The 24,183-nt window shown below is 35.3% G+C and overlaps 9 protein-coding genes across 12 annotated transcripts; 3 read left to right on the forward strand and 6 right to left on the reverse strand.

Moving 5' to 3' along the window:
* Positions 1–143: 143 nt before the first annotated feature.
* LOC123011902 lies at positions 144–8,505 on the reverse strand. The gene is made up of 6 exons (XM_044409607.1): positions 7,674–8,505; positions 7,366–7,622; positions 5,447–5,563; positions 4,811–4,903; positions 2,442–2,883; positions 144–327 (listed from the first exon to the last, which is right to left on the reverse strand). Exons 1-6 carry the CDS (start codon positions 8,395–8,397, stop codon positions 188–190), a joined length of 1,773 nt encoding a protein of 590 aa, XP_044265542.1. The 5' UTR covers positions 8,398–8,505; the 3' UTR covers positions 144–187.
* LOC123011908 lies at positions 2,895–4,781 on the reverse strand. Of its 3 annotated transcripts, XM_044409614.1 has the most exons (5): positions 3,737–4,781; positions 3,588–3,689; positions 3,406–3,543; positions 3,113–3,353; positions 2,895–3,060 (listed from the first exon to the last, which is right to left on the reverse strand). In XM_044409614.1, the coding sequence occupies exons 1-5, from the start codon at positions 4,623–4,625 to the stop codon at positions 2,988–2,990; spliced, it is 1,443 nt and encodes a 480-aa protein (XP_044265549.1). In that variant the 5' UTR covers positions 4,626–4,781; the 3' UTR covers positions 2,895–2,987. The 3 variants fall into 3 exon arrangements, with proteins under 3 accessions (XP_044265549.1, XP_044265548.1, XP_044265547.1); XM_044409613.1 differs by having other exon boundaries at positions 2,895–3,353; positions 3,406–3,510; XM_044409612.1 differs by having other exon boundaries at positions 2,895–3,353.
* A 232-nt stretch (positions 8,506–8,737) lies between the features above and the next one.
* LOC123011901 (cactin) lies at positions 8,738–11,217 on the reverse strand. 2 transcript variants are annotated; one of them, XM_044409605.1, is made up of 5 exons: positions 11,071–11,217; positions 9,873–11,026; positions 9,624–9,822; positions 9,084–9,573; positions 8,738–9,031 (listed from the first exon to the last, which is right to left on the reverse strand). In XM_044409605.1, the coding sequence occupies exons 1-5, from the start codon at positions 11,097–11,099 to the stop codon at positions 8,843–8,845; spliced, it is 2,061 nt and encodes a 686-aa protein (XP_044265540.1). In that variant the 5' UTR covers positions 11,100–11,217; the 3' UTR covers positions 8,738–8,842. The 2 variants fall into 2 exon arrangements, with proteins under 2 accessions (XP_044265540.1, XP_044265541.1); XM_044409606.1 differs by having other exon boundaries at positions 9,873–11,020; positions 11,071–11,176.
* A 173-nt stretch (positions 11,218–11,390) lies between these two features.
* LOC123011915 (cyclin-dependent kinases regulatory subunit) lies at positions 11,391–12,167 on the forward strand. Its single transcript, XM_044409623.1, has 3 exons — positions 11,391–11,599; positions 11,672–11,799; positions 11,855–12,167. The coding sequence occupies exons 1-3, from the start codon at positions 11,520–11,522 to the stop codon at positions 11,914–11,916; spliced, it is 270 nt and encodes an 89-aa protein (XP_044265558.1). The 5' UTR covers positions 11,391–11,519; the 3' UTR covers positions 11,917–12,167.
* Positions 12,168–12,263: 96 nt separating this feature from the next.
* On the forward strand, positions 12,264–13,192 carry LOC123011912. The gene is made up of 2 exons (XM_044409619.1): positions 12,264–12,494; positions 12,541–13,192. Exons 1-2 carry the CDS (start codon positions 12,285–12,287, stop codon positions 13,180–13,182), a joined length of 852 nt encoding a protein of 283 aa, XP_044265554.1. The 5' UTR covers positions 12,264–12,284; the 3' UTR covers positions 13,183–13,192.
* A 128-nt stretch (positions 13,193–13,320) lies between these two features.
* LOC123011911 lies at positions 13,321–14,312 on the forward strand. The gene is made up of 2 exons (XM_044409618.1): positions 13,321–13,542; positions 13,590–14,312. Exons 1-2 carry the CDS (start codon positions 13,321–13,323, stop codon positions 14,232–14,234), a joined length of 867 nt encoding a protein of 288 aa, XP_044265553.1. The 3' UTR covers positions 14,235–14,312.
* Positions 14,313–14,530: 218 nt separating this feature from the next.
* On the reverse strand, positions 14,531–16,550 carry LOC123011906 (putative glucosylceramidase 4). Its single transcript, XM_044409611.1, has 7 exons — positions 16,372–16,550; positions 15,849–16,324; positions 15,509–15,796; positions 15,340–15,453; positions 15,065–15,289; positions 14,720–15,000; positions 14,531–14,661 (listed from the first exon to the last, which is right to left on the reverse strand). The coding sequence occupies exons 1-7, from the start codon at positions 16,406–16,408 to the stop codon at positions 14,562–14,564; spliced, it is 1,521 nt and encodes a 506-aa protein (XP_044265546.1). The 5' UTR covers positions 16,409–16,550; the 3' UTR covers positions 14,531–14,561.
* Positions 16,551–16,621: 71 nt separating this feature from the next.
* LOC123011905 (putative glucosylceramidase 4) lies at positions 16,622–18,501 on the reverse strand. Its single transcript, XM_044409610.1, has 6 exons — positions 18,380–18,501; positions 17,858–18,336; positions 17,528–17,812; positions 17,145–17,480; positions 16,806–17,095; positions 16,622–16,757 (listed from the first exon to the last, which is right to left on the reverse strand). Exons 1-6 carry the CDS (start codon positions 18,411–18,413, stop codon positions 16,658–16,660), a joined length of 1,524 nt encoding a protein of 507 aa, XP_044265545.1. The 5' UTR covers positions 18,414–18,501; the 3' UTR covers positions 16,622–16,657.
* Positions 18,502–21,628: 3,127 nt separating this feature from the next.
* Positions 21,629–23,763, reverse strand: LOC123011903 (lysosomal acid glucosylceramidase-like). Its single transcript, XM_044409608.1, has 7 exons — positions 23,695–23,763; positions 23,156–23,646; positions 22,816–23,106; positions 22,652–22,765; positions 22,369–22,590; positions 22,038–22,321; positions 21,629–21,982 (listed from the first exon to the last, which is right to left on the reverse strand). The coding sequence occupies exons 1-7, from the start codon at positions 23,732–23,734 to the stop codon at positions 21,883–21,885; spliced, it is 1,542 nt and encodes a 513-aa protein (XP_044265543.1). The 5' UTR covers positions 23,735–23,763; the 3' UTR covers positions 21,629–21,882.
* Positions 23,764–24,183: the final 420 nt, after the last annotated feature.

A 24,183-nucleotide genomic window follows, 5' to 3' on the forward strand; every position in this document is an offset into this window, starting at 1 on the left:
TCTTGTACTTTGTTTAATTTAAAAGAAATTAAATAAAGTTGCAAACAGGGGTTTTTCAAGGATTAACAGATTTTAAGTATCATGAGTTTTGGCTTGGAGTTATCTTAATGATTTAGCAAACAGTTGGTAATAAAAAGCCAAGAAACTTGTTATAATTTATTGGAAAAAATACAATCACACTTTTAAACTATCCCTTGCAGCTCCTCTCATGCACTTCCACCCTGTCTGGGTTAAAAGTCCTGGAGCAGAATTGGCAAGGAACCAACTGACTTAAGTGACTCTGCCACTTGGATTCGTTTGTCGCTTCGTAATCTATTTTACCATCTTCTGCAAACAGTGATAAAACCCAAACTTTAGCTTATAAATCAAAAAATTGTGGACAAAGACAAAACATTTGTGGGTGGATTAACGTGAAGGCTACTAACCCCTCTCCAAATAGAAAACGTGTCGCATCATTTTTAAATGCCATTCTCGTTTAAACTGAACTTGTGAATTATTTAGGAGTTATTAGAGGGTGGTTGTGCTGACCGCGACGCGGTCGAGGTCGACAACCTTTATCGATTATTTTTTACCTTCACATTATTGTCTAAGACGTACACACGTGCATATACGAAAGCCATATTTTTCTATAAGGAAGTGGTGGATAACATCGAGCTACGGTTGGGGTGAACGAACTGATTTGCAAAGTTAGGCTACTGCTCCCAACAATGTACAATTCCGCCTCTAAGGACTATTTCACTTTATAGGGAGATTAAATTTTCATAATGGAATTATTTAAATTACTCTAAGCTCAATTCACGTCACAGAAAGGTTTCTTAAAATAGCAACAGAAAATTATAAACAGCAGAGGAATTGTTTCGTGTTGACATTCAATACTGTCGTACATGTTTTATCAAGTAGGCGTGTGACAGCTAATATTGTATCTTGTATCGGTTTTTGATGTCATAAGAATAATATCAATCATTTTATGGATTTAACAATTCTTATGTGATATGTGGGTTATCGATGTATGTACATTTTTATCTTATAGCCAAACAAAGCAAGACTTTTTATTATTAAAATTTCTGGATCTATGGTGGTCAGTGTTGACGTGTTAATACCATTGGTGGACATTAAAAAGATGAGACATCCAAAATTTGCTCATTGTATAGCAAACTTTAGAGTTGTCATTAAAAATAAAAATAAAACATATAAAATGACCGTTGACCCTCTGAGCCTATATAAAGAGATATACACTTGTAAATGTATTTGTAAAAAGCCAAATTTGTCTAATGTAAACTTCTGATTTTTTGACTTATACAATTATCATGTTTGTCACTTTTTTTTAGGTCCACCGATGGTACCATCAGAGATAATACTTGTCACAGTTATGTCAATCAATCGTTATTTCTAAATTTCAAGTTATTTATTCTAATGGAAAGCACGGTAGAACGAACCAGGAGTCTACCAGATATTCGACATATGTCTGAGCTTGTATTTGATAATATCCAACACGCAGCTTCAGGTGCTAGGAACCTTGCAGCTACCGCACAACAAAACGCACAAGAAATCGCTCCAATAATTCGCGATAGAGCCGTCTCCTTCAGGAACACGGCAGCTGATACTTTGGAAGACTTCAGAACTTATATTTTGACCAGAACCAGAACTTTGCCAGATATAAGACAAAGCGTTTCAGATTTGAGACAATTAGTTGCAACATGGGTCAATACTGCAACTGGTAGAGAAGCATCGCAAGATAGCATCAACTGATTAAGAAACTTTGACATTTGTCAATAAAATTCTGACACAAAAAATGTAAACAATCCAAAATTTTTGTGTTCAAAAGTATATAAAAAATGTCGCTTTTTCTGGATCAAAATGGTTTGAATACGTGCAATAGTCTTCCTGACCTCCGAAATTTGGTACCGAGAGCAACCGACAAAATTATTACTTCAGAATCCGATTTGATCAATTCTTGCCTCAATGAGGAAGTCGTTAAAAACGAAGATCTTTCAATAGAACATGAGGGATCTGAATCAGATACGATACCTAGAACTAAAAAGAAAGACAAAAAGGAGATTGTTTTAATTAAACGGTTCCTGCAAAGCTTTCTATGTCATTTACTGAATCTTAGTTCTGCTGAAATTGAAGATTCAAACTTGGAGAGTACTGTTCTATATACCACGAGACTGAATGAATGGTGGGTCAGTGCCCTTAACACAATCCTAAGTCGAATCGATTTGTTATCAGAGAGGTTGAGGCTTATTATGGAGGAAGCAGAAAGACGCGCAACGATATCAAACATCGTTATTTTTGCAAGACATTCATTGTCAGGGACTACCGACTTCGCCAAAGACTTATGGGACTACTTGCGTCTACTTCCCGTCTATTTCCGAACGAAATTGCTTTCGGTACCAAAACCCTTAACTTTGTAACACTTTTGTCAATAAAACATAACTTACGTGTGAACTTTATATCGGGTTTGAGTGGTTGCGGCCTCCTTTTATGGGTTGGTAATTTATCGTTTTCAATTTTCCACATCTTCAGGCATTGCGGTTCGTGTATATAAATCGAGTTGACTGTAAAGAGGCGACCGCAAATATAGCACGGAAACATGGGCGATTTCTTTCCGGACGAGGGCTTCTCCTCTTTCTCCACACTACTCCTCCGGGAGCTGGGCTCAGGGCTCTGGTGTTCTACTTTCCCAACTTCCCCCTTTTTTGGTTCCGGAGCTCGAATATCCGCTGGTAACGAATCATTCTCCACGTGCCATTTTTTGAGACACTGCTTTTCGTGGATTTTGATGGAGTGCGTCCCGAACATTTTGCCGCAGATGTAGCATTCCACACTGGGGGGACCCATGGGTGACGATGGGGGTATTGATTTGTCTACGGAGGATTTTGACTGAAAAGCAAAGTTCATGGTAGTGCGATTATTGATTTTCACATGCATCTATTGCTAAACCGCAGACAGACACGCGAAGGAAACACGTAAGAAGTGGAAATAATTTATTTAACTCCATTTACAATTTGCGTTTGTGCATCTTCCTCGAGGTCTTTTTTGTGCTCGCTGTACAACCAACTGAAAAAAACCGGGTTGAAATTGAATAGGATGCGAAAAGTTTGACATGTACCAAAATATGAAGAGTGATGGTACTGTAAGGGCACCTCCGACTATGAAAAAGGTCCCTGGAAGGTAATTTATGGTGTGTTTGTAAACAATGCTGTAGAGGGGGCCGTAGATGATTGGTACCATGGCTTCAGAGAGTCCGAAAAGGGAATTAATTTTTCCTAGTTCGTCCGGAGGTACCAACTTAGATATAATCGAACGCATGGCAATAAAAGTACTACCGTTGAATATCTCAATCAAAGCTCCTTTAATAATACAAAATTATTGGCAATGTTAGTACCGAGTTTTCATTCATACCAACATAAAAAGTGAATGCGTTTGGAGCAAAGGCATAAACTATAGATGCCACTATTCGACTGGCACTAGATGCAACACCAAGAGCTGCATCATCAATTTTCAAAACTTTGGTAAACAGAATCAAAGAGAATAGAGTGCCTGTAAAAATCGTTATTTTGTTATAAATTAAAAAGTCAACGTACCAAACATATGAGTGATGACGTAGAAAGTGGAATAGATGCTATAATCAATCTCGTTCCATCCGAATTGATATCGAACAAATAAGTACAAAACGCTCACTTCTCCTAAAAGTGATGTTGAGAAGGAAGTAACAAAAGGAAGTATACGGTACCATGCATGGGTCCCGTGATTACCACACACAAAGCCATCATTGCACAAATTCTAGCCTTCCTGTTTCTTTTACCTTTTTTAAAGGCAACTTCGAATGTCTTAGCGACGTGTTTTGTATCAAAAAAATCTCGAAGAAAGTTCTTTGGGTTGGTGGCTTTCCCATCATTTGCAATGTCTTTGACAACAAACAAACCATAGAGAAAGCCTACTACGTAAAACAGTAGAGACAAGGAGAAAATCCCATAGTACCCAATATGTTGGTACAGAATCCCACTTAGAGCGTTACCAACAGTAAAACTGATATTAACAAAAATGTTCACAGCACCGATTCGTAAAGTTCGCGTTTGGACACTTGTGATTCCCCCAATGTAACTAAAAACGGCCATGAACATAGCAAACCATCCTCCAGTGAGTGATGGGGGTACTGATTCAAAAAACACGTTGTATTCTATTGCCAATTCGTAATAAAAGACAGTACAAAGGAGGAGTCCCATACAAGTCATCATTTCTCCAATTATGGGTGCTAGGAAGCAGGGTTTTCGCCGTTTGTGTCTATCACTCCACGATCCCAGGAACAAGAGAAGAAGCGAAGGCACGAATGATTGAATCACGTTTTTCCACGCGTTCATCGTCGCTACCAATTTCTGGACGGCCACTTCATCACTCTGATTATATCTGGAGACATCTCGAAGAGCTAATCCATCACAAACATCTTCACTTAAACGAAGATTAACACGACAGGCCTTATCCATGTTGAGATTTTGCGTGGCCAAGTTAGCCATCACGCACGGTAGAACAAAACATACCAGAATGGGTTCAACCGTGTTGTTGTTAAAGACAAGCCGAAGTTTTGATCGGAGGGTTAGTTTCTCGTTGGAGACACTCTCCATTTCAACCGGGTCATGTCGGTGAAAAACAACAACAAGCCAAATAAACGCGAACGGGGGCCATTTGATTAGGTAATTGCACACCAAGTGTGTGTTCTTTATGTTCGAGAAGGTCGCGATTTCAAAAGAAAACGGATCAATGTGTCTTCATCAGCGGTTTAGCGACTTATTGCTTGATGGGTACTTACGTTGTCTTGAACAATTTTGCAGCTTCGTTGGTGCACGATGAGACGGTCGGGGTAGAAGGTGCGGCCACACTTGGGACACGGCGTCAGAGTGGCCTAAATAGTACCAAAATTTGTAAAAATGGGGTGCAAGTTGAAGCTAAGAGATTATGATTGTGGATAGTACCCTTTGTAAATAAGGATAATATTCTATTTTTGTCCAGGACAAGAACAAGGCTGTCATGCGTTTCCTAAACTTCATTAAGGTCATTAGGTGACTATAAGTAGTCATTCTAAAGTCAGACCGCAGTGTAACAAACTACGAGCCTCCTCCGGTGAATTTAGAAAAATTCAGTTATTCTTTTATTTACCTTTTAAATGAAGATATTGTTCGTATTTAATAAAATCGATACCAGAAGTTCAATTGCAATGTTAAGGACAATTATTTAATCGAAAATCGAAACCTCATTCATTATTTATCTGTTGTAAGCGACGACACGAATGCATTTCATATTTTATCGTTCCAAAATCGTTGCACCCATGGCATTTTCCGTTAATCGCGGTTTCATGGGTGTTAGTTTAGCGCCGGATCGATGGAACCACCGTGTGTACATTTTTATGTCGCATGCAATAGCTTAATCATAGAGGTGAAGGACGCACCTGTGAGGCCTCCCAGGCGTATTGGTTCCATTCTTCGGGAGTTAGGGTTGGGTCCGGTTTAACCGGCGGTTTTCTCTGCATGTGCGTAGGCAAGCTGGCGTTTTCCCTCTCCCATTTCTGCAAGCAAGTGGATTGAAGTAGGTCGAATAAATTGCAAGGTTTACGACTCCACCATGCTTTTACAATAAATGGGTTAATTTATTCCGAATTGTAGGTCAGTTTTTGCTGCAACTGGTTGATGAATTATTTAAATTTCGTTAGGGTATTAAAATTTTTGCCGTATCATTGTTTGATTAAATTTTGCAGTTTTTATTGTTTATTTGGAAATGACGGAGATGTTTGTGAATTGGCTTATCGTAATAGGAGGAAAGAGTGGTGGTAATCAGCATGCAAGAGGCGATGCAGCAGTTTTGCTCTAATTTCATTTCATTTTTCATTTTAGCTGTCAGAGAGGAATTGGATTATTGGATTACAGAATTTCATTGAGGTATTTTTAGAGGTGACCAAGGCTACACGCTTTAAATTTTCAATTATTCATGAATATTACTTGAATAATACAGAAATTAATCTTTCGTTGAGTTCTTTAAGGCGAGTCAAATTTTCATTTTGTTTAACGGCTAATATAATTGATATGTACAAATTAGAAAGAGAAAAAAGATGGATTCAAAATTTTATATGTTTTATATGAATAATTGTGGAATATGAATTACATTGTAGATAATAGTTATTTATTTATCGAACGAGTTTGAAATTGAGAGCAGAGCGAGCGAGGCGAGTAATAGGCGCTGGCGTGGGGTGCATAATTCATAAAAAGAATGGAGAAAAAATTGAGATATTGTAAGTTATCACGTTTTATTGTGACAAATTAAACAGATATAAAAATAACAGCGAATACCAAACAATTTCTGACAGTTATAACTGTTATACTTATAAGCTATGTTGATAAATATTTACGACAGGTAAAATGCTTGATTTTTACAGTACAATAAAGTATCTGTTTACTTCCGAAAATTGGGATGGGTCTATTGATGATGTACGATAAATGTTTTTTGTATAAATTTTTGTTTTATTTTTTAAAGTGCATTATTTTGAAGCATTTAATAACTTTTTCCAAAAATGTACTGTTTTTACGTATTTTTAACAGATACCTAGTCATCAGTTAACAGAAGTAAAAAAAAACTCTGTTTCATGAAAATTTCTTCGATCCTTTTTGTGTGACCTATTGACCTTTATTTGATGATTGTGTTAGTGGCAGACGAAGGTGCTCAAATGTCTTGATGGAAAAAATAAATTAGTTTCTTTGTATGTCAAGTTACATTGTATACTTAATCAATTCCGAGTGAGAAATACACAAACCAAATCGATCAATAGTTTGTATTAAAAGCGTACAAAATACTACGTTGAAAAAGTTCCGATCAAAACCGTGACCCTCTGGTTATTTTTAACATTTCATTCTATACACTGTTGTACATACCTATATCGAATTACACCATCGGGTCAAAATGACTCTAATTAACAAATTATCGGCGAAATTGAGCCGTAATTGCGTGCCCTACCTCTAAGTATTGTCATTGATTATCGTCATTAATTAATGATGATTTAACAACGATTTAACAATTTTCGAAGTAAATTTATACATGGACCGAGTTCAAGGCTTTTGGCTCTCGGGGAATCCTTCCCACAGTGTATATCCTGTCATCGATTATTCATACATTTCCATATGCATATATTAGCAACGAGACTTGAACTTGTAAATAAATTTTTAGTTATGGGATTTGGTGGGAAGTAACAGATTGTTCGATTCTAATGTGAACATGCGATGGGGTTTATTTGAAGCACGCCATTATTTTGAGGGTATACGATTAGTTGCACGAAATGATTCGATATTTATAAGCAAGTTTAAGCGAATTGACACCCACCTGAAGACATTTGGGCTCGTGCAGAGGCAATGAAGCCGTGCCAAACTCGCGTCCACAGATGTAACACGTGAGCGTCCTCTTTGCTGATTTGACTCGCGGGGTGCTCGTCTCAGGGCTCACCCCTACATTTGGGGGACTGTGCACAAGTTTCTGGGCGGGCAAAGACGGCTTTCGCTGCGGGGGCGGCAAAGGCTTCTTTTCTGCACTCTGCTTGGACTTGTACTTCATCGCCACGGGTTTTTGAACGGTACTTTTCACTGCAATAGTTAAATTTAGCGCTGATTACATCGAGGAGTGTCAAAACTTACTTTTCGGTGGTTCTTCTTTCTTGACAATTTTCAAAGGGGTGGCTGGATGACTGTGGAACCTTTCTGGCTGGTCTGGACGACCGCAAGTTTTGCAAGGTTCCGGCAGTTTGGTCGATTTGCTCAAATTACTTTTGTTAACTTCCAGTAATTTAGCAACAGTACCAGCACGCTTGCGTGGGATTTTAAACGTTTTTGTGTTGTTATTAGCGTCGCTGAGGGGCTTCTTTTTGGATAAAACACTGGGTTTTTTGACTGCGGTGTTGATTTTACCGGGTTTGATTTTAGCGCTTTGAATGCTTATACTTTCTTCTTCTTCGTAGCTGTCTTCACTTGTTTCGGGCCTCTTTTTGCACCCTTTCTGTTTCTCGGGGGACGGAAGGCTAAGGGGACGATTAATCACAGCTATTTTCTTTCGTTTAGTTATAGTTAGGGCAATAGGAAACCGACAAAGGTTTGAAATGTTGAGGAACTCTTTCCGAACAGTACTCATATCAATTATTCCTATTAGACTTATATTAAGTACTGTTGGTTTATCTAAAGTTGCAGTGAGAGGACGCTCTTCTTTCTTGCCATCTTTTTTCGGAGGCCAAGTTTTTGTAAACAATTTTAAATTTGTTTTCTTAGGCATATTTAATTTTTTCAACGAAAGATTTTCGAGTAGCGGTAGTACCAAAAATGGACGCGCTTTTCGTTTAGTTTTCTTAGATTCAGTCTTAAGCGTCATATGTTGCACTTAACAATTCAACATTAGTCACTTATTGGGAAATAAATGGGGGTAAGGCGCGAGAAATTGTGGAAAAAACGATAAACCGCGCTCGATACAAACAAGGACAAAGCTCCGGTAATACTGGATGGTATGCAACTTGTTTGTTAGCGGAGTTCTTGATGCCTGCCTACGCGCAAAATCAACCAGAAGCGAGAACATGACTAACAACAAACCTATATAAGGAGATTCCATGGCAATTTGCGCTGAATACTGCGGCCCACGAAGAGATATTTAAGGATTTCAGCGCAGAAAAGAATTTCCTTCAAAGGACATTGCCCCAGAAAGAGAAAACTAAATATTTTATTCATAAAGTTTATTATACACATTAAAGCAGTTCGGATTGTTACAGTAACTTAAAAGTTAAAATTAATATAATCATTTTCGATTTATGTATAAAGTTGAGCTATCTTCTGTATCTATATCTCTTAAAATGGAACCACAATTGAAAAATGTTATTATGAAACTGGCATCTGAATCCCCTCTTGTATGAATATTCCCACTCCCTATTAACAATTTTAAACGCAATATCTTCATACGGCGGTCCTGCATGAAACCTCAAAATGGCAAATTCTCGATTTTCCGGACACGGAGTCTGAAACAACAGAAAATTAAGACAAATCGAAGTGAAAATGCCACAAACCTACCAAAAAGTACTCTGGTGTGCTGTTCTTATCAATCAAATCCGGATAAAAAATATTAAATTTGTAGCCCTGTACTATTTTCGGGGGTGGATTGTCCATGTCATAATGGGTCTGGTTATACTTATTCCATTCAAAACCGGTGTGAACTCTATTGAAATATCTCGGTTTTCTCGGTCTATACTTATCAGACCACAAATACACTTGATTGTCTAGAGCCGCTTCTACAGAAAATTGGGCTTCATCATCACCCATACCCTTTCGGGCTTCGCGTTGTAATAAAATTTCTTCTTTAGTTATGACATTTTCGTGTTTTTTGCCGCCTCCAGAAACTTGCATACGTGCAAATTCTAGTCGTTTGAGATCATCTTCTTCGGTTACGACGATAGTGCCAGGTTCAATGTCTTCCGGGGAGAGAAATTTGGGACTGTAGCCGCCGGCTTCGTACGCGTCAAAGTATTCATTCAATATGTCGGTGGCGTGTTCTTCCGCGGTCCTGAAATTACAAAATAAAGTAATTTGAAATTTGAAGGAATGCAATCTTACTTTTCGTTTTCATCGTCACTTTTTTCTTCTTGGGAAGTCCCCGGTTTCGGTTCGGGTACATCTTTAACTTGAGCCTCTATAAATGATCCTGTTTCCTCTGGTGCTGGTGTAGTAACCGCTTGCTCGGCCTTAAGGACCTGTAGTTTGCGTCGGAGACTCTCCTGGTGTCGATCTCGTAAGCGGGCCCTTGCCATGTGAGCTATATCTCCATTTCAGTGAACATTACATAAACAAAATAAATTCTCTTACCTTTTAACTGTGACAACAGAGACTCCCAGTAGCCTATATCTATCCCATCAGCTTTACCGTTGATTTTGCTTTCAATTTGTTTCTGTAATGCTGCTAATTGGGATGATGTCTTCCCTTTGAAAACTGAGGTAACGTCCGCAGCGACTGCTTGATTGATCCCTTCTCTTCTGTTAACTCCCATATCGAATTCGTTTTGCTTTTCTAGTTTTCTAAGTTTTTGCAACTCATCTTCAACGATTACTGTAATATCGTTCCAATAATCAAGGTTTTTCCCACGTTCTAACTCTTCATAAACTTTAATATCTTCAACTAAGTCTTCTAAATCTTTGATATGTAACCCATTTAGGTATGTGTAAGGCTCGTGCATCTCTACAGCGTCGACTTCTTCCTCTGCACTTATATATTTTGCTAATAAATCAATTGGTTTCGCTCGTCCATCTTGTATTCTTATGTGTGATCTTAGTCTAGCTTGTTCTAAATGAAACTGATCTTCCTGACGTTCCCATTCTTCAAATTGCGCCGCCTCTTTACTCCTTTGTAATAACTGCATTTCCTCTTCCCTCTTCTGTCTTTCTAATTCCCTCTCTAATCGTCTCTTCTTCACTTTTTCTAATTCACGTTTGTTCTCCTCTTGTTTGTGGCGATTCCTCGCTTCTAATTCTTCAGAAGTCACTCCAGTAAGCCCTTCTTTTGCCAACTTTTTCGTCCACACAAACGTTGATAGTAAATTGCCGTCACCAAATGGATTATCTGTATTGGTATAATGAAGATACTCATTATCCCAACCCATACGTTCTTTACGTTTCCTTTCCTTAGCTTGTTTCTTGGCTAAACGTCTCAAACGCTTTTCCTCGGGGGTCTCAGTTGCTTTTTTTAATTCTTTTTCACGTTTACGCTCTTCAAGAGCTTTGATTCGTTCTTCTTTGAGTTTCTGGAGCAAGACTAAAGAGTCATCAGAGGAGGTACTGCTACTGCTTGAATCTGATTCAGAATCACGCCGTTTCTGCTTTTTATGATCTTTTCTGTAAGAGTCACTTTTCTTATGTTTTCTGGAATGTGAACGTTTTTTTGAATTGTGTCTTTTGTGACCATCACTTGAATCTGATGAGTATTTGTGTGATTTTGATTTCCGGGAACTTATTGGAGACCTAGAACTAAATATTGGTCAATACTTTATTTATTTCTTTTTTAAACTTACCGATGACTGGAGTAATCATGTTTTGGCATTTTATTCGTAAACTATAAATAAATCTTGTTTTGATTTTAAGGTTAGATGTCAAACGTTAGCCATACGTCATTATTATCGTTTCACGCAGCCAACATGACAATAATACAATACCCTTAACTTGAAAATTATTGATTAAGAAAATTAACGGAACTATTGATTTTGATCAAAATGATAAGCGGAAAATAATCATTACAACTTCAGTTATGACACTGTTAATTTTTGTTAAAGTTTGATGGTCAAAAAATTAAAAATTTAATAGGAAATTTCGTTTTCTTATCAAGGACACAGTTTATCGTGTTGGCAGTACAATTGAATGTTTTGTCCGTTTGAAAAAGACGTGAAAGTTTTTGTGTTGAGAAAGTCAGAAAAATCAGCTTTTTGAGTATTTCCCCTTATAATTATTTGTTAAAATTACCAAAATGCATAGAAATAAACTTGAAGAGTTGCAGAGAAACATTTACTACTCTGATAAATATTACGACGAGGAGTATGAGTATCGGTAAGTGGGTATACCTATAATTTTCTGGAATTTTTGTAGTTTATGATTATTAACATGGTTTTATGATTTTAGACACGTCGTTTTGCCTAAAGAAATGGTTAAAATGGTGCCCAAAACTCATCTGATGTCAGAAGAGGAATGGCGAGGCATTGGAGTACAACAAAGTAAGGGCTGGGTGCATTACATGACACATTCTCCAGGTAAATTAAAAACATCTCCGCTTTAATGTTACATATTGCTTTATTTACTTTACAGAACCGCACATTTTGTTGTTTAAACGACCAATAACAACACCACCAACCCGAAATGGGAATTAAGTGCACAAAAATAATGTCTCTGTTTGTCTGTTATTTTTACATTACCCACGTGAATAGAATTTTTATAGCATGTCGGTAATGTTACCTTTCATTAGGGTCACTATTTTGGTCCAGTGGAATTTCAAGGCTGTAATTTTAGCAGTTTATTTTTTTATCAAGCTTGAGAGCTGTTTCCTATAGTGTATTGTAATCATTAACATGTCATGTTTTAAGTGTTACATTTTCATTACCAATATAGTTTTTGTAAATTATGTGACAATGTTTATTCCCGCCATACAACTATAATCCTGAATACCGTGTCCTTAATAACTAAAGTAGTGGGGTTATCAACGATCTGCAAATAGTGGGGGTGGAATTTTTTAATAACAATGACTGATATTTTGAATGAGATACTTGACGAAAATCTGCCTAAATTAGCCGATATTTACAAAAAACATGTAAACTGGGCACCTCACGTTTTAAGCCTGGTTCACACAGGCATAAGGTGGAGAAAATCCCAAAAATATCGTCATTGCATCAAATTTTTATCAGTAGGTGACAGTTGGGAGAAAGATGGCACTGTTGTCGTTCTTATGGAGGTAAAAATTTAAGTGAAATTAAACAATCTTTTTTTATTTTTTTTAGTTCGGTTGTTATGATATATTTGTCTTCACTTTGGATGAAGAATGTACAAACTTGCGCCAAGGATTGATCCAAACAAATTTACTAAATTTTTCAACAACTAATGGTTCATTTTTTTGCGTACACGAAAAGCACGTTTGCACATTATTGCAAATTGCCGAAGACAAAAACATAAAATTGTCATATGCAATTGCTCCATATATTATGTTGGCTTTGCCTCCAGAAAAAGAAATTTCGATTAATTACCCTTCTGGTGTTTATGTTAAGAAAATAGATGCGAGTCTTGCTAATCAAATTAACTCTTTTTGGTTATACAGTTCTCCAGGGTCGGATTTAAAATATTTATATTCTTTACTCGAAATGAATGGAGGTTTTGGAGTATTTTTGGAAGGTACAAACGAAATAGTTGCGTGGATTTTGAAACATTGTTTGGGTCATATTGGTATGCTTCATACTAAAGAAGAGTACAGAAAAAACGGCTATGCCATCTTAATTACTAAATTTTTAGCCGAGGAAATTAGGAAAGACGGAAGTTGTCCTTTTGCTACAATTTATTCTGATAACGTGGCATCAATCCGCATGTTTGAAAAAATTGGTTTTCAGACAATTGGAACTTGTGCATATTTGAATTTTAAAAATAAATAATTTTATTGTTCTACTGAGTTAATTATTTATTTATTCTCTGCTTAAATCAAGTACATGTTACATTTAAATTAAATGAACTTTGCAAATTTATTAAAAGAGGGGACTTAGTCAAGAGTATTTATAAGAGAAAGTTAAAGAATGTCTTCGCCTAAAAACGACATTCTCGTCGAAATTCCTAACGAGGATTTGCCAAAATTGGCTCTTTTGTATCAGAAGCATGTGGAGTGGGCCCCTCATGTATTAAATTTAATTAAAACTGGAATTTGGCTTAAACAGTCTCACAAGTATTGTAATTACATTACATTTTTATCTGTTGACACAACCTGGATGAATGATGGCACAATAATTATCTTACAAACGGTGAGTAGGATTTCCAGTGGAAACTATAATAATCGCGTAATTTACAGTTTCATTGTTACAACATATTTGTTTTTACTTTGGACGAACGTTGCCTAAATTTACATCGAGGTCTTACTTTAACAAATCTTATAAATTACAAAAATAAACACGCTGTGTTTTTTTGTGTTCATGAAAAACACATTCCTGTTATAAATCAAGTGATTGCAGACTTAAATTTCAAAGCTTCAAAATCCCATGTGCCGTATTTAATCTACGCATTGGAGCCACAACGTGGCCTCTCCTGCAGGACACCTACAGGTGTCAATGTGCAAAAATTGCACCTAGGATTGGTGGACGCGATTAATTCTGCGTGGCCTTACAGTTTTAAAGGCTCAAGAGAGCATATTTCTTCTCTTATTGAAACGTATGGGGGCTACGGATTGTTTCTTGAAGAAACGAACGAAATGGTAGCTTGGATTTTGAGATATAATTTGGGTCACATTGGAATTCTTCAAACGAAGGAAAAATACAAGAAAAATGGTTACGGGACGCATGTGACCAAAGTTATGGTCGATAATATTGTCCAAGAGGGAAACTGGCCGTTTGCAACTATAAGCGCAACAAATTTTGTTTCGATTTCTTTGTTTGAAAAGTTGGGGTTTGAAAATATCGGTGAATGTGCATATTTTAAACTTTCGGGATTTAAGGTTTAAGACACTTTAATGTTGTTATTACGGCAACTAGAAAAAACGCATCACAAGATTAAGCAAATAAAAAATGAGTTTATTTAATTTGTTTTTACGTTTTTTTGAAGATGTTACTCGAAGGAAACTAAGGTTTAAAATATCAAGATGTTGTGTCTTCTAACTCTATTCAATCTTATTGTATGTACAACTATTTACAAGATACAAGGTCCTACAAACTGACTCGAGGGCGAAAATAGAGGAAGGGCATGCAAATATGTGTTTGGGAATGGTTTGTTGTGGAAAAAAGTGGCTCAAGAAAGATATTTTTTTAAAGTAATATTTATTTAAAATTTGCTACCAATACATAATTGTGATAATAGATCTTGCACTGATTTTCAACTGTGCCACACCTCTATTAGGATCGACAACACTTACAGGTATCACTTTTTCGGTTCTGGAAAAATATTGCATGTTGCTTTATTTTTCTTAAAGTCGTCTCTACATATACTCACTTGTTTAGGATTACCAAGACAGTAGCATTGTCTGGTCTTTGGAAAGCTACCGTGAGTAGGTTTTTGTTCGCGATACCACTCGTTTTAATCCGTACCGAATTCGGTGGGACAAATTTTGAAAAATGACCAAGATGGTAATACATGGGTTGCTTATAAAATTCTCCTTCCGTAACGTTAACAATTATTGGTGCATCAACATTATTATTAATGTAGGTTGGACCACCTGATAAGTCGAGTACCATATTCCAGTCGATCCAACCAGTTACCCAATTTTGCAGATCCTACAATTGACAGTTTCATGTTTTTGTTTGTTTGTTGTTAAAGTTAAACTTATATTAACTTTACCTTAATTATATCGTATGAATATTTTTCGCCTCTTTCCCAAGATCCAAGAATCACCGACTTCTCACCTACACCATTGCAAGCCTCAGTGGCTAAAACAAATTTTTCAGGGAAATGCGAGTGGGTAATACTCAGTACTGATGCAGGCCAAAACAGAGGCCAATAGTTGTGATACCAGTGCACTGCGACTCCATCTACGTATTTACGAATAGTATTGTCTTTAAGAACCTTTAATTATTGTAAAATTATTTTAGTCAAGATGAGTATTCAAGACTTACCTCATCGACATACCACGGAAGAAATGATCTTTGGTCATCTAATATCATAATCTTAATGTCTGAATATGCCGAATTTCGGACTGTAGGCCCTAAATTACTGAGAATCCATTTTCCCTAAAATTTATTAATTAACTCGCTACATTTGTTTATGGGTTTTAACAAATTTTACCATTTCGTTTGCCCCCCATCCAACATTATTTATCTGATTGGTAGGCGCTATAGCTAAACTAGGTTCATTTCCTGTGGTCACACCCCAAAACTCTATTCCTTGCTCCTTATAACTATCAAAAAATTTGATGAAGTAGTCAACCCATGTTTGATACATTTGTTTCTTAAGAGTACCACCAAGACCGGCATATTGTCCGTCAGTTTTCATCCATTTCGGTGCAGTCCAAGCCGAAGCAAATAATTTTAATTTGTTTTCAGTCAAGTCTAATGCTTTTTTTATGTACGGAATCTACAAATATTATTCTTACTGGTGAAACAGTAATTTAAAATTTTATACCTACTTTGTATTTGTAATCTTCTTCAGCTAAGTTAAAGTTGGTTAAATTTTTGTCTTCTTTGCCGTCATCGTACGAGTAAGCACGGACCGAAAAGTCGGTACCCCCGATCGGTACTCTACACAAACTATACTCAATGCCATTTTCAGAAAAATAAGATTCTACCAGTTTGTCTTGAAGACTTTTTTCTAGTGAAGCAATATTGATTCCCGTTGCGTCAGTAAAGGCGCCACCCCACCCCAATATTGTTTGATACTTAGATTTAGAATCAATCACAATTTTATTCGAAAATGCACCAAAGTTTTTAAAATTTGTTTTTTCTAGATGAAATCTCAAACCAGCTTTGTTCGAAGTGTAAATAAGAAGCTCAAATGGTTTTGCTTTTTCCGGTTTTGGAACAATATCGCAATGATTCAAATTGCAAACACATACGGCACCATCATTGTAATCTCTACTTAAACAGTTTTGTCCTAGGGTAAATGCTAAGAAAAAAAATTATCAATGCTATCTTTGACTTAATTTTTTTTACCTGACAATAACTGAAGAATGATAATTTTTCCAAGCATCTTGAACAAGGTTTAAGATAATATGCTTTTGGTATTTGATGAAGCATTTTAATATTGTAGGAGTATATTTACTTATTTATTTAGCTCACAAACATTTTTCTGCAGGTTTTATGTAATGAGCAAAATCTGTCACTGGCATTAAACCGCGTCACTACGTACTTACGTAATTTTTTATCATTTTTTTGTGAGGATTAGTTTAAAGTAAACAAAATGTGAAATAATAATTGTATATTTAGCATTTTAGAGTTTTTACCAATACAAAACAGTTGTAATGGATTTTGCTGTAATTTCTATTGGGGCGACACCTCTGGAGTTATCCATTATGTTAAGCGATACTGCAGTTGGGTTTCTGCAAAATTAATTTGTATTAAGTTTATGCGATTTTGTGTCAACGAACCTGTTTAAAATTACGATGGCAGTACCATTGTCCGGTCTTCTGAAAGCAACATGGTCAACAGAACTAGAATTATCGTTAAAGACTACGTTGCAGTCAATTCTAACTGATCCTCTTGGTACAAATTTGGAGAAATGTCCGAAGTGGTAATATATGGGTTGTTTATAAAATTCAGCAGCCGTGGCGTTTACAATAATAGTGGAGTCTACAAAGTTTCGGATGTAATTGGGTCCACCATCAGGATTTAAAGCCATGTTCCAGTCGACCCAACCAGTGACCCAGTGTTGCATGTCCTATGGAAAATTAATACAAATTTGTTTTCTTCTATTTATTACAAATTACTGCTATTATATCAGAGGAATATTCTTCACCACGTGTCCATGAACCTAATAAGACTGGGGTTTCATACGGAGCAGGCATGATACTAGCCTCTGTTCCTAAAATGAATTTTTCGGGAAAAAGTCTTTGAGTTTCGTCTAGCAGATCCGGTGAGGAGTACAAGTCCAAGTACCAGTGAACAGCAATTCCGTCAATGTATTGTCGCGTTCTGTTATTATATAATGCTCTTACTACATACCAAGGAAGAAATACTCTTTGATCATCGAGTATCATAATTGTCAGATTTGAGTAAATTGAGCCTCGGATTGTGGGTCCTAGATTATTTAAAATCCAGTCTCCCTTAAATCTTGTTTTATAACATTTAAAATTCTTCATATTTCACTTACAATCAACCACGAAGGCCAACCAACGACTTCGAGCTGGTCAAAAGGATTTAAAACATCAGCTGGTTCATTTCCTGTAGTGATTCCCCAAAAATTGACTCCACGTTGTCGGTACTCGTCCAGAAATCTCACATAGTAATTAGCCCATGTCTGGTACAAGGCTCTTCTAATAAACCCATATCCACTGTAATCTCCATTGGTTTTCATCCATCGGGGGGCCGTCCATGCTGACGCAAAGAGCCTGATGTTGCCGTTTGTCAAATTAACGGCTCTTTGAATGTTTGGAATCTACAATACTTTAATTAAAATTGCGCTACTTTTGGAAATGATTACTTTATAAAGCAAATCTTCTGGAGCTAGGTCAAAATTAATTAACTCTGGATCCGGTAAACCATCATCATAGGTGTATGGTCGAATTGAAAAATCGGTACCGCCAATTGGAACTCTTCCCAGACTATACTCAATACCATTTTGGGAAAAATACGATTCTAGTAACATCTCTCGCATGTTGACTGGTAACGAGTTAATATTAATTCCGGTCGCATCAGTGAAAGCTCCACCCCAGCCTATAATCGTTTGGTACACTCTGCTCGAGTTTAGGTAAATTCGGTTTGTGGAATTTGGTCTAGAGGTAAACCTCCTACTCGTTTGACTGAATCTCAGACCGGCCAAATTGGAGGTGTATGTAAGAAATTGGGTTGAGTCCACTCTTTGCGGCCTTGCGATTGTGTCACAGTATGTGACATTGCACACACAGACGGTTCCTCCATTTCCGTAATCTCGACTTTGGCATTGTTGGCAGTTTGAAAAACCTGTTAAAGTAATGTAAATACGACGAATCTGGTTTGGACTTACTTAGGATGGACAGAACCAACAGCAGTACCAGCATGTTGTTGGTGTTGGTACCGCACGCCACAGTAGCTTAGTTTAGGCAAAATTCTCGTTTTTAGAGTGTCTAAAATAATCGATAACAGAACTGTCGTCTATAAATTCTTTAAGTTTGTCGTATCTTATTAATTAGTGGCGATATTTTTAACGAAAATTTATTGTTTTTTGTGTCCTTGTACTAGTACAAAAGTATTAGTTTATTTAATATGTCGCAGCAGATAGCAGTGTTACTTTTCTTTCGTTATTTTGGATGAATGGATTTCATGGGAAAATAAATTTTCCGGTGTGTGTTTTATGAAATGTGTATCTGTCATTACATATAAAATCTTTTTTTTTTTGCATTTGTATAAAAAGACAGAGCACAAAATGGGTCATTTTGAAGCATTTGTTTTAATACTTGGTGTAATTTTTATGTGGTTTGTAGCGAGGTTAATAACTACTAAATGTTAATGAAAATTTAGCTATACTTTAAATTTTCAAAATGGGAAATTGCTTTATTCTTATTTACAGATGGGGTGTACAATACACAATTTGTAGTTTATGTCGTTTTTTACTGTTCTCTACTAACAAACCTTGCATTGTTTTACTTAAAATTAATGTGCATTGAGTTTTTACATTTCACTGTACAAGGTGCTGCATTTTGGATGTCCGAATAGGAAATCTCCGAGACTGAGAGGTTTAGCCAAAAACGAGTGATACATTCTGGGGCTCATTTTTTGAGAAAATAATATTGGTTAAAACCGCATACCGCTATCGTCTTTTGTTTTCGACTTACAGACAAAAGATGGCATTTTGGCGAAATCTAAAAATATATATATCTTCGTTATTATAGAAGATACGGATTTGAAATGAAGTATTATACAGGCACTTTTTTACGAGGAATTTAATAATGTAGTTAACAATTTTTTTCAGTTATTAGTTTAGCCGTAATAAGATAAACTTGTATTTTTTTAAATGGAAATCATAGGTGGCTATGGCAATTTTGAAAAGCTTATTTTTTTCTGATCTAAAAAATATATAAATATATCTAATATATGATTTTTAAATAGACCGATAAAATTTTATCCTTGGTAGTATCAAATGAGAACACGCTGGAAATAATTTTTAAAAAATTCTTTGTTTATGCGTTCTTCAAATAAAATTTATTAAAGTTATTTTCGAAGTAAAGTGTACGCCACTGATGTGTTAGTACAGGTAGTGGTAACCATGGTATTAACGTACTTGATTATTGCAACAATTCATAAACGCCGTAAGTGGCACGGATCAAGGGGGTTTTGCTCCTAAAAGGTATAAACATAAAAAGGGTAAAGTTTGTCTCCATTTATCCTTAGGAAGATGTGATCAAATTTTGTCGATCTATTTAGGAATCACCCTGTATTTGTAACAAAATATTTTTTTATAACCATACTTAAAAAGTGAAATACATATTTTGTGTGATAATAGTTGGCCATGGAAAAACTATTTCACTCCAAATGTGTAAATAATAATCAATAAGAGTTTTGTGAACTGTAAAAATAGATGAAAAAATAGATAAAATCATAAAGTTTTAAAAAATACGATACGGTAGAAGCATTGAACAAATATCCGAGCACATCAGAACAAAATTATTACATATTTAAAAAAAATAGGAAAAACAAATGTGTCAACAGTCAACACAATTAGAAAAAACATTTTTTTGATGATCTAATGGAGGTAGGATAACGTTTCACATAGACGGAATTTGGGTATTTGAATAGCCATATCGTCATTTTTGTGTCATATAAAAATAAAATATATATTGAAGAATTAAAGCGGCTTTTTGTTATCCAATGGTTGTTCCAATGTTAGCTTGTTTAAAAACAAAGAAATGTTATTAGTCGCCGATAAGTTGATTTACAATTTATGTTGCATCTTTTTCATTACTTAGTACTTAGAAAACTCTTTCATTAGTGACACTGGTTGAATATAATATAGTTTAAATCCTTTTAGTCGAAGATGCAACATTTTTTCATGGCTAACTGCGAACAAAAATCAAAGATAATTTTTTGCTAAAAATGTATTATAATAATTTGTTACAAATATATATTTTTAGATAAGAAAAAAACAAGGTTTTTAAAAATAATATAGCCATCTATGATTCCCATTTAAACAAATACAAGTTTATTTTATTACGGCTAAACAAACAACTGAAAAAAATTGTTAACTACATTATTAAATTCTACGTAAAAAAGTGCCTGTATAATGTCTTTACTTTAAATCTGTCTTCTATAATAACGAAGATATGAATTTTTTTAGATCTTGCTAAAATGTCAATTTTTGTCTATAAGTCGAAAACAAAAGACGATAGCGGGATGCGTTTTTAACCAATATTATTTTCTCAAAAAACCTCTTAGTTTCGGAGATTCCCTATTCGGACATCCAAAATGCAGCACCCTGTACTTAAGAAATTATACCTACAGATTCTAGATGCCTAAATGTATTTGTTTTATTTGATATTTGATATATTGTTTTTAAGTACCGATTTGTTTGAGAAATTTTTTCAGCTTAAAATATTTAAAGGGATTTTTGATTTTTTAGGAAATAAACTTTTTGTGTAGGTGTACTGTTGTTAAATATTTTTTTTTGACTTTTAATGATAAAAATGGGTATTAGTTGGGGGAAGAGTCGTGTTGGTTCCCATATTCTGTAATCCTCTCTAATCATAGCCGAGTTGGTTCTCGCGCCATGATCAAATGGTTCCCGTTGATCAAAAGTATTAAGATAATTTGAATAGGCAGCCGCAAGTGTTGGGACTTGTGAGTGACTATATTCTAAAGGACTCCGACATTTCAAAATATTTCACATATGTGTTTGGCCCACCCTTTTTGTCTCCTGAAGAGATTGCATTTAAAATTTAATTCAGCTTTCTGTAGTGTCTTTTCTAACAAGTATTTTCAACAGTTATAAATAATAATTTTTAGAATATAATTATATGAAAATTAGTATCAGCTTTAAACCCAAAATATAAATATGCCTGTACCCTTTCGATCTACCTGCACCTATGGGAACCAACCCAACTCAACTCACACCTTTAATATTTATAGAGATTAACAGGAATCAATTGGTCCTCGACGTTATTTGCGCGGTTTAATATGTAAATGAAACAATAATACAATTTTGCTCATTGTTTTAATTGGACGTATTTTAACTATAATAACAGGCTTGAAGTGCGCATTTATTATTAAAACAATTACATGACCATTAATTTTTAAATACCTACTTTTGTGCTTATGATTTATTAAAATGTATCGGTTACAGTAGCATTACCATTTTTGATAAGCTACAAGTTTATATTTTACGTCAAAACACATTTAATAATGTCCTTACTTGACATTGCTATATTATTTTATGAATTTACGAGTATGTATGCATAAGTATTATACTTTATTGAATTTAATTAAGTACCGGTTTAACAATAAATTTCATTTTTTTGTACAAAGACAAATAAAAAATTACCAATAAAGGATGCTATTAACTGATTTCTGGCTGATATTAATTGTTGCCGCTCCTCTGGTTTCGTCGAAAAGACTGACACTAATAGGTTCCTCTTTCCTAAATAATAATAAATTAATTAACATAAATAAAAATGAAACATTCAAATAATTACTTGTTTAATATTATAACTGTTATTCCGTCATCCGGCCGTTGAAAAGCCACAACCATCACCTCGTCTTGATCAAGATCTGTTTTTGAGTCAACACGAATGGAACCAACTGGCAAAAATTTAGAAAAGTGCCCCAGAGCATAAAACATGGGATTTTTGTAAAACTCATTTGCTGAAGCGTTAACTATGATCGGTGCATCTACGAAATTATCAATGTAAGTCGGACCTCCTTCCTGATTTAGACACATATTCCAATCAACCCAGCCGACAACCCAGTTTTGTAAATCCTGTCATAAAGTAATTAGTAAAGCTAGACAATGTAGACACATTGTACCTCCATTATGTCAATGGCATATGCCTCGCCACGATTCCATGAACCCAGTAAAACAGCTTCACTTTTTGAAGCAAAACCACAAGAAGCTTCGGTTGATATTATAAATTTATCAGGGAAGTTTTTGTGAGTTTTATCCATGACACTGGATGGGGTTATGAGACCGAAGTACCAATGGATTGCAATACCATCTACGTAATATTGGGTTGCTTTATCTCGCAAAACCTACACGAATTTGTTTTTCAAATTTTTGTACTGATATTATTATTAATATTGTTGTACTCACAGAATTGACATACCAAGGTAAAAATGGTTTTTGGTCATCTAGAATAATAATTTTAACGTCGGAGAAAGATTCATTTTTTATGGTAGGTCCTAAATTATTAGTAACCCATTGTGCCTAAATATATGCTTTATTAATAAATGATTGTAGTATTATTACGTATCTACCAAATGTTCAGAATCCCAACCAGTTGATCCGACACCTTTAGCTCCTCCTATTACTGCTAAGCTTGGTTCATTTTGTGTAGTGACTGCCCAAAATTCTATACCTTCTTTTTTATAGTTTTCGAGAAATTTGAGAAAATATGACGCCCACGTTTGGTACATTTCAGGTTTAATGAATCCTAAACCGTCGTACTTTCCGTTGGTTTTTATCCATTTTGGCACCATCCAAGGAGACGCTAAAAATCGTAATTTGTCTTCACCTCGTAATTCCATTGCTTGTTTCATGTAAGGAATCTAAATAAAAATTGGAATCTACGACAATTTTTACAATAGTTTATCTTACTTTGTATTTAAAGTCTTCTTCAGTCAAAGCAAAGTTATTCAAGTCAGGATCTTCCTCTCCGTCGTCGTAGGTATAAGCACGTGTTGAGTAATCAGTACCACCGATTGGTATTCGACACAGTGAATATTCAATTCCGTCGTTCGAAAAGTAGGATTGTAGGAGAAATTTTTGCACGTTTTCATCCAACGATCCTATATTTATGCCCACAGAGTCTGTAAAAGCGCCGCCAAAGCCTTCAATTTGCTGGTACTGTATACTCCGATCGATAATAACTTGGTTTTCGGTAGAATCTTCACTATTTTGTGAAAATTCTCCCGATTCTTTCTGAAACCTTTGACCGTCTTTATTAGACGTGTAAACTTGAAAGTGTCCCTGTTCTGTTTTTTCCAGTTTTGGGAAGGTATCGCAGTGTTCGGAATTACATACGCAGACGGTACCACCGTTGCCATAATCCCTGCTCAAGCAATTTTCTTGTGATATGCATGTTGTTACTAAAAATATAATTTTATTTGACGAAAATATACTATTGTTATTTGTACCAGTTAATAATAACGCAAGTGTTAGTGTCAATAGTACCATATTGTAACTATTGTCGCAATGACGGTTAAGTTGAATTTTACGTTATATAAAAACGAAGGTTTTAGATAACAATGTATGTGCCTTATTAAATGCACGTTTATTACAGTAACGTTAGGTAATTATTACAAAATTTTAAAAACTAATATGGGTTTGTGTTTTATAAAAATTTAAAAATGATAGTGGCATTTTGTGTAAATTAAAGTTTTTTTTCGTATTAGCTACTTTTGGAATTAATATGTATTTTACTTTTTATTATCTTTTTACTTGCTTTAGTTTGTCTTTGTGGTGTTAGACTGACTTACTAGTCAGGGATGTAAGTTCATAATTTAATTTTTTTTTAATTGTCAAGTAAGTATAGTACAAATGAAGCAAATGCATTTTTTACTTTGTAAAAAAATGAAATACAAATTCCCACAAAAAGACATTTTCATATGCATGGAAGAATAAAA

The sequence above is a fragment of the Tribolium madens genome, unplaced genomic scaffold, assembly GCF_015345945.1.
Source record: "Tribolium madens isolate multiple individuals breed KSU strain unplaced genomic scaffold, Tmad_KSU_1.1 Scaffold_91;HRSCAF=231;Tcas5.2_LG7, whole genome shotgun sequence".
Classification (NCBI taxonomy): Eukaryota; Metazoa; Arthropoda; class Insecta; order Coleoptera; family Tenebrionidae; genus Tribolium; species Tribolium madens.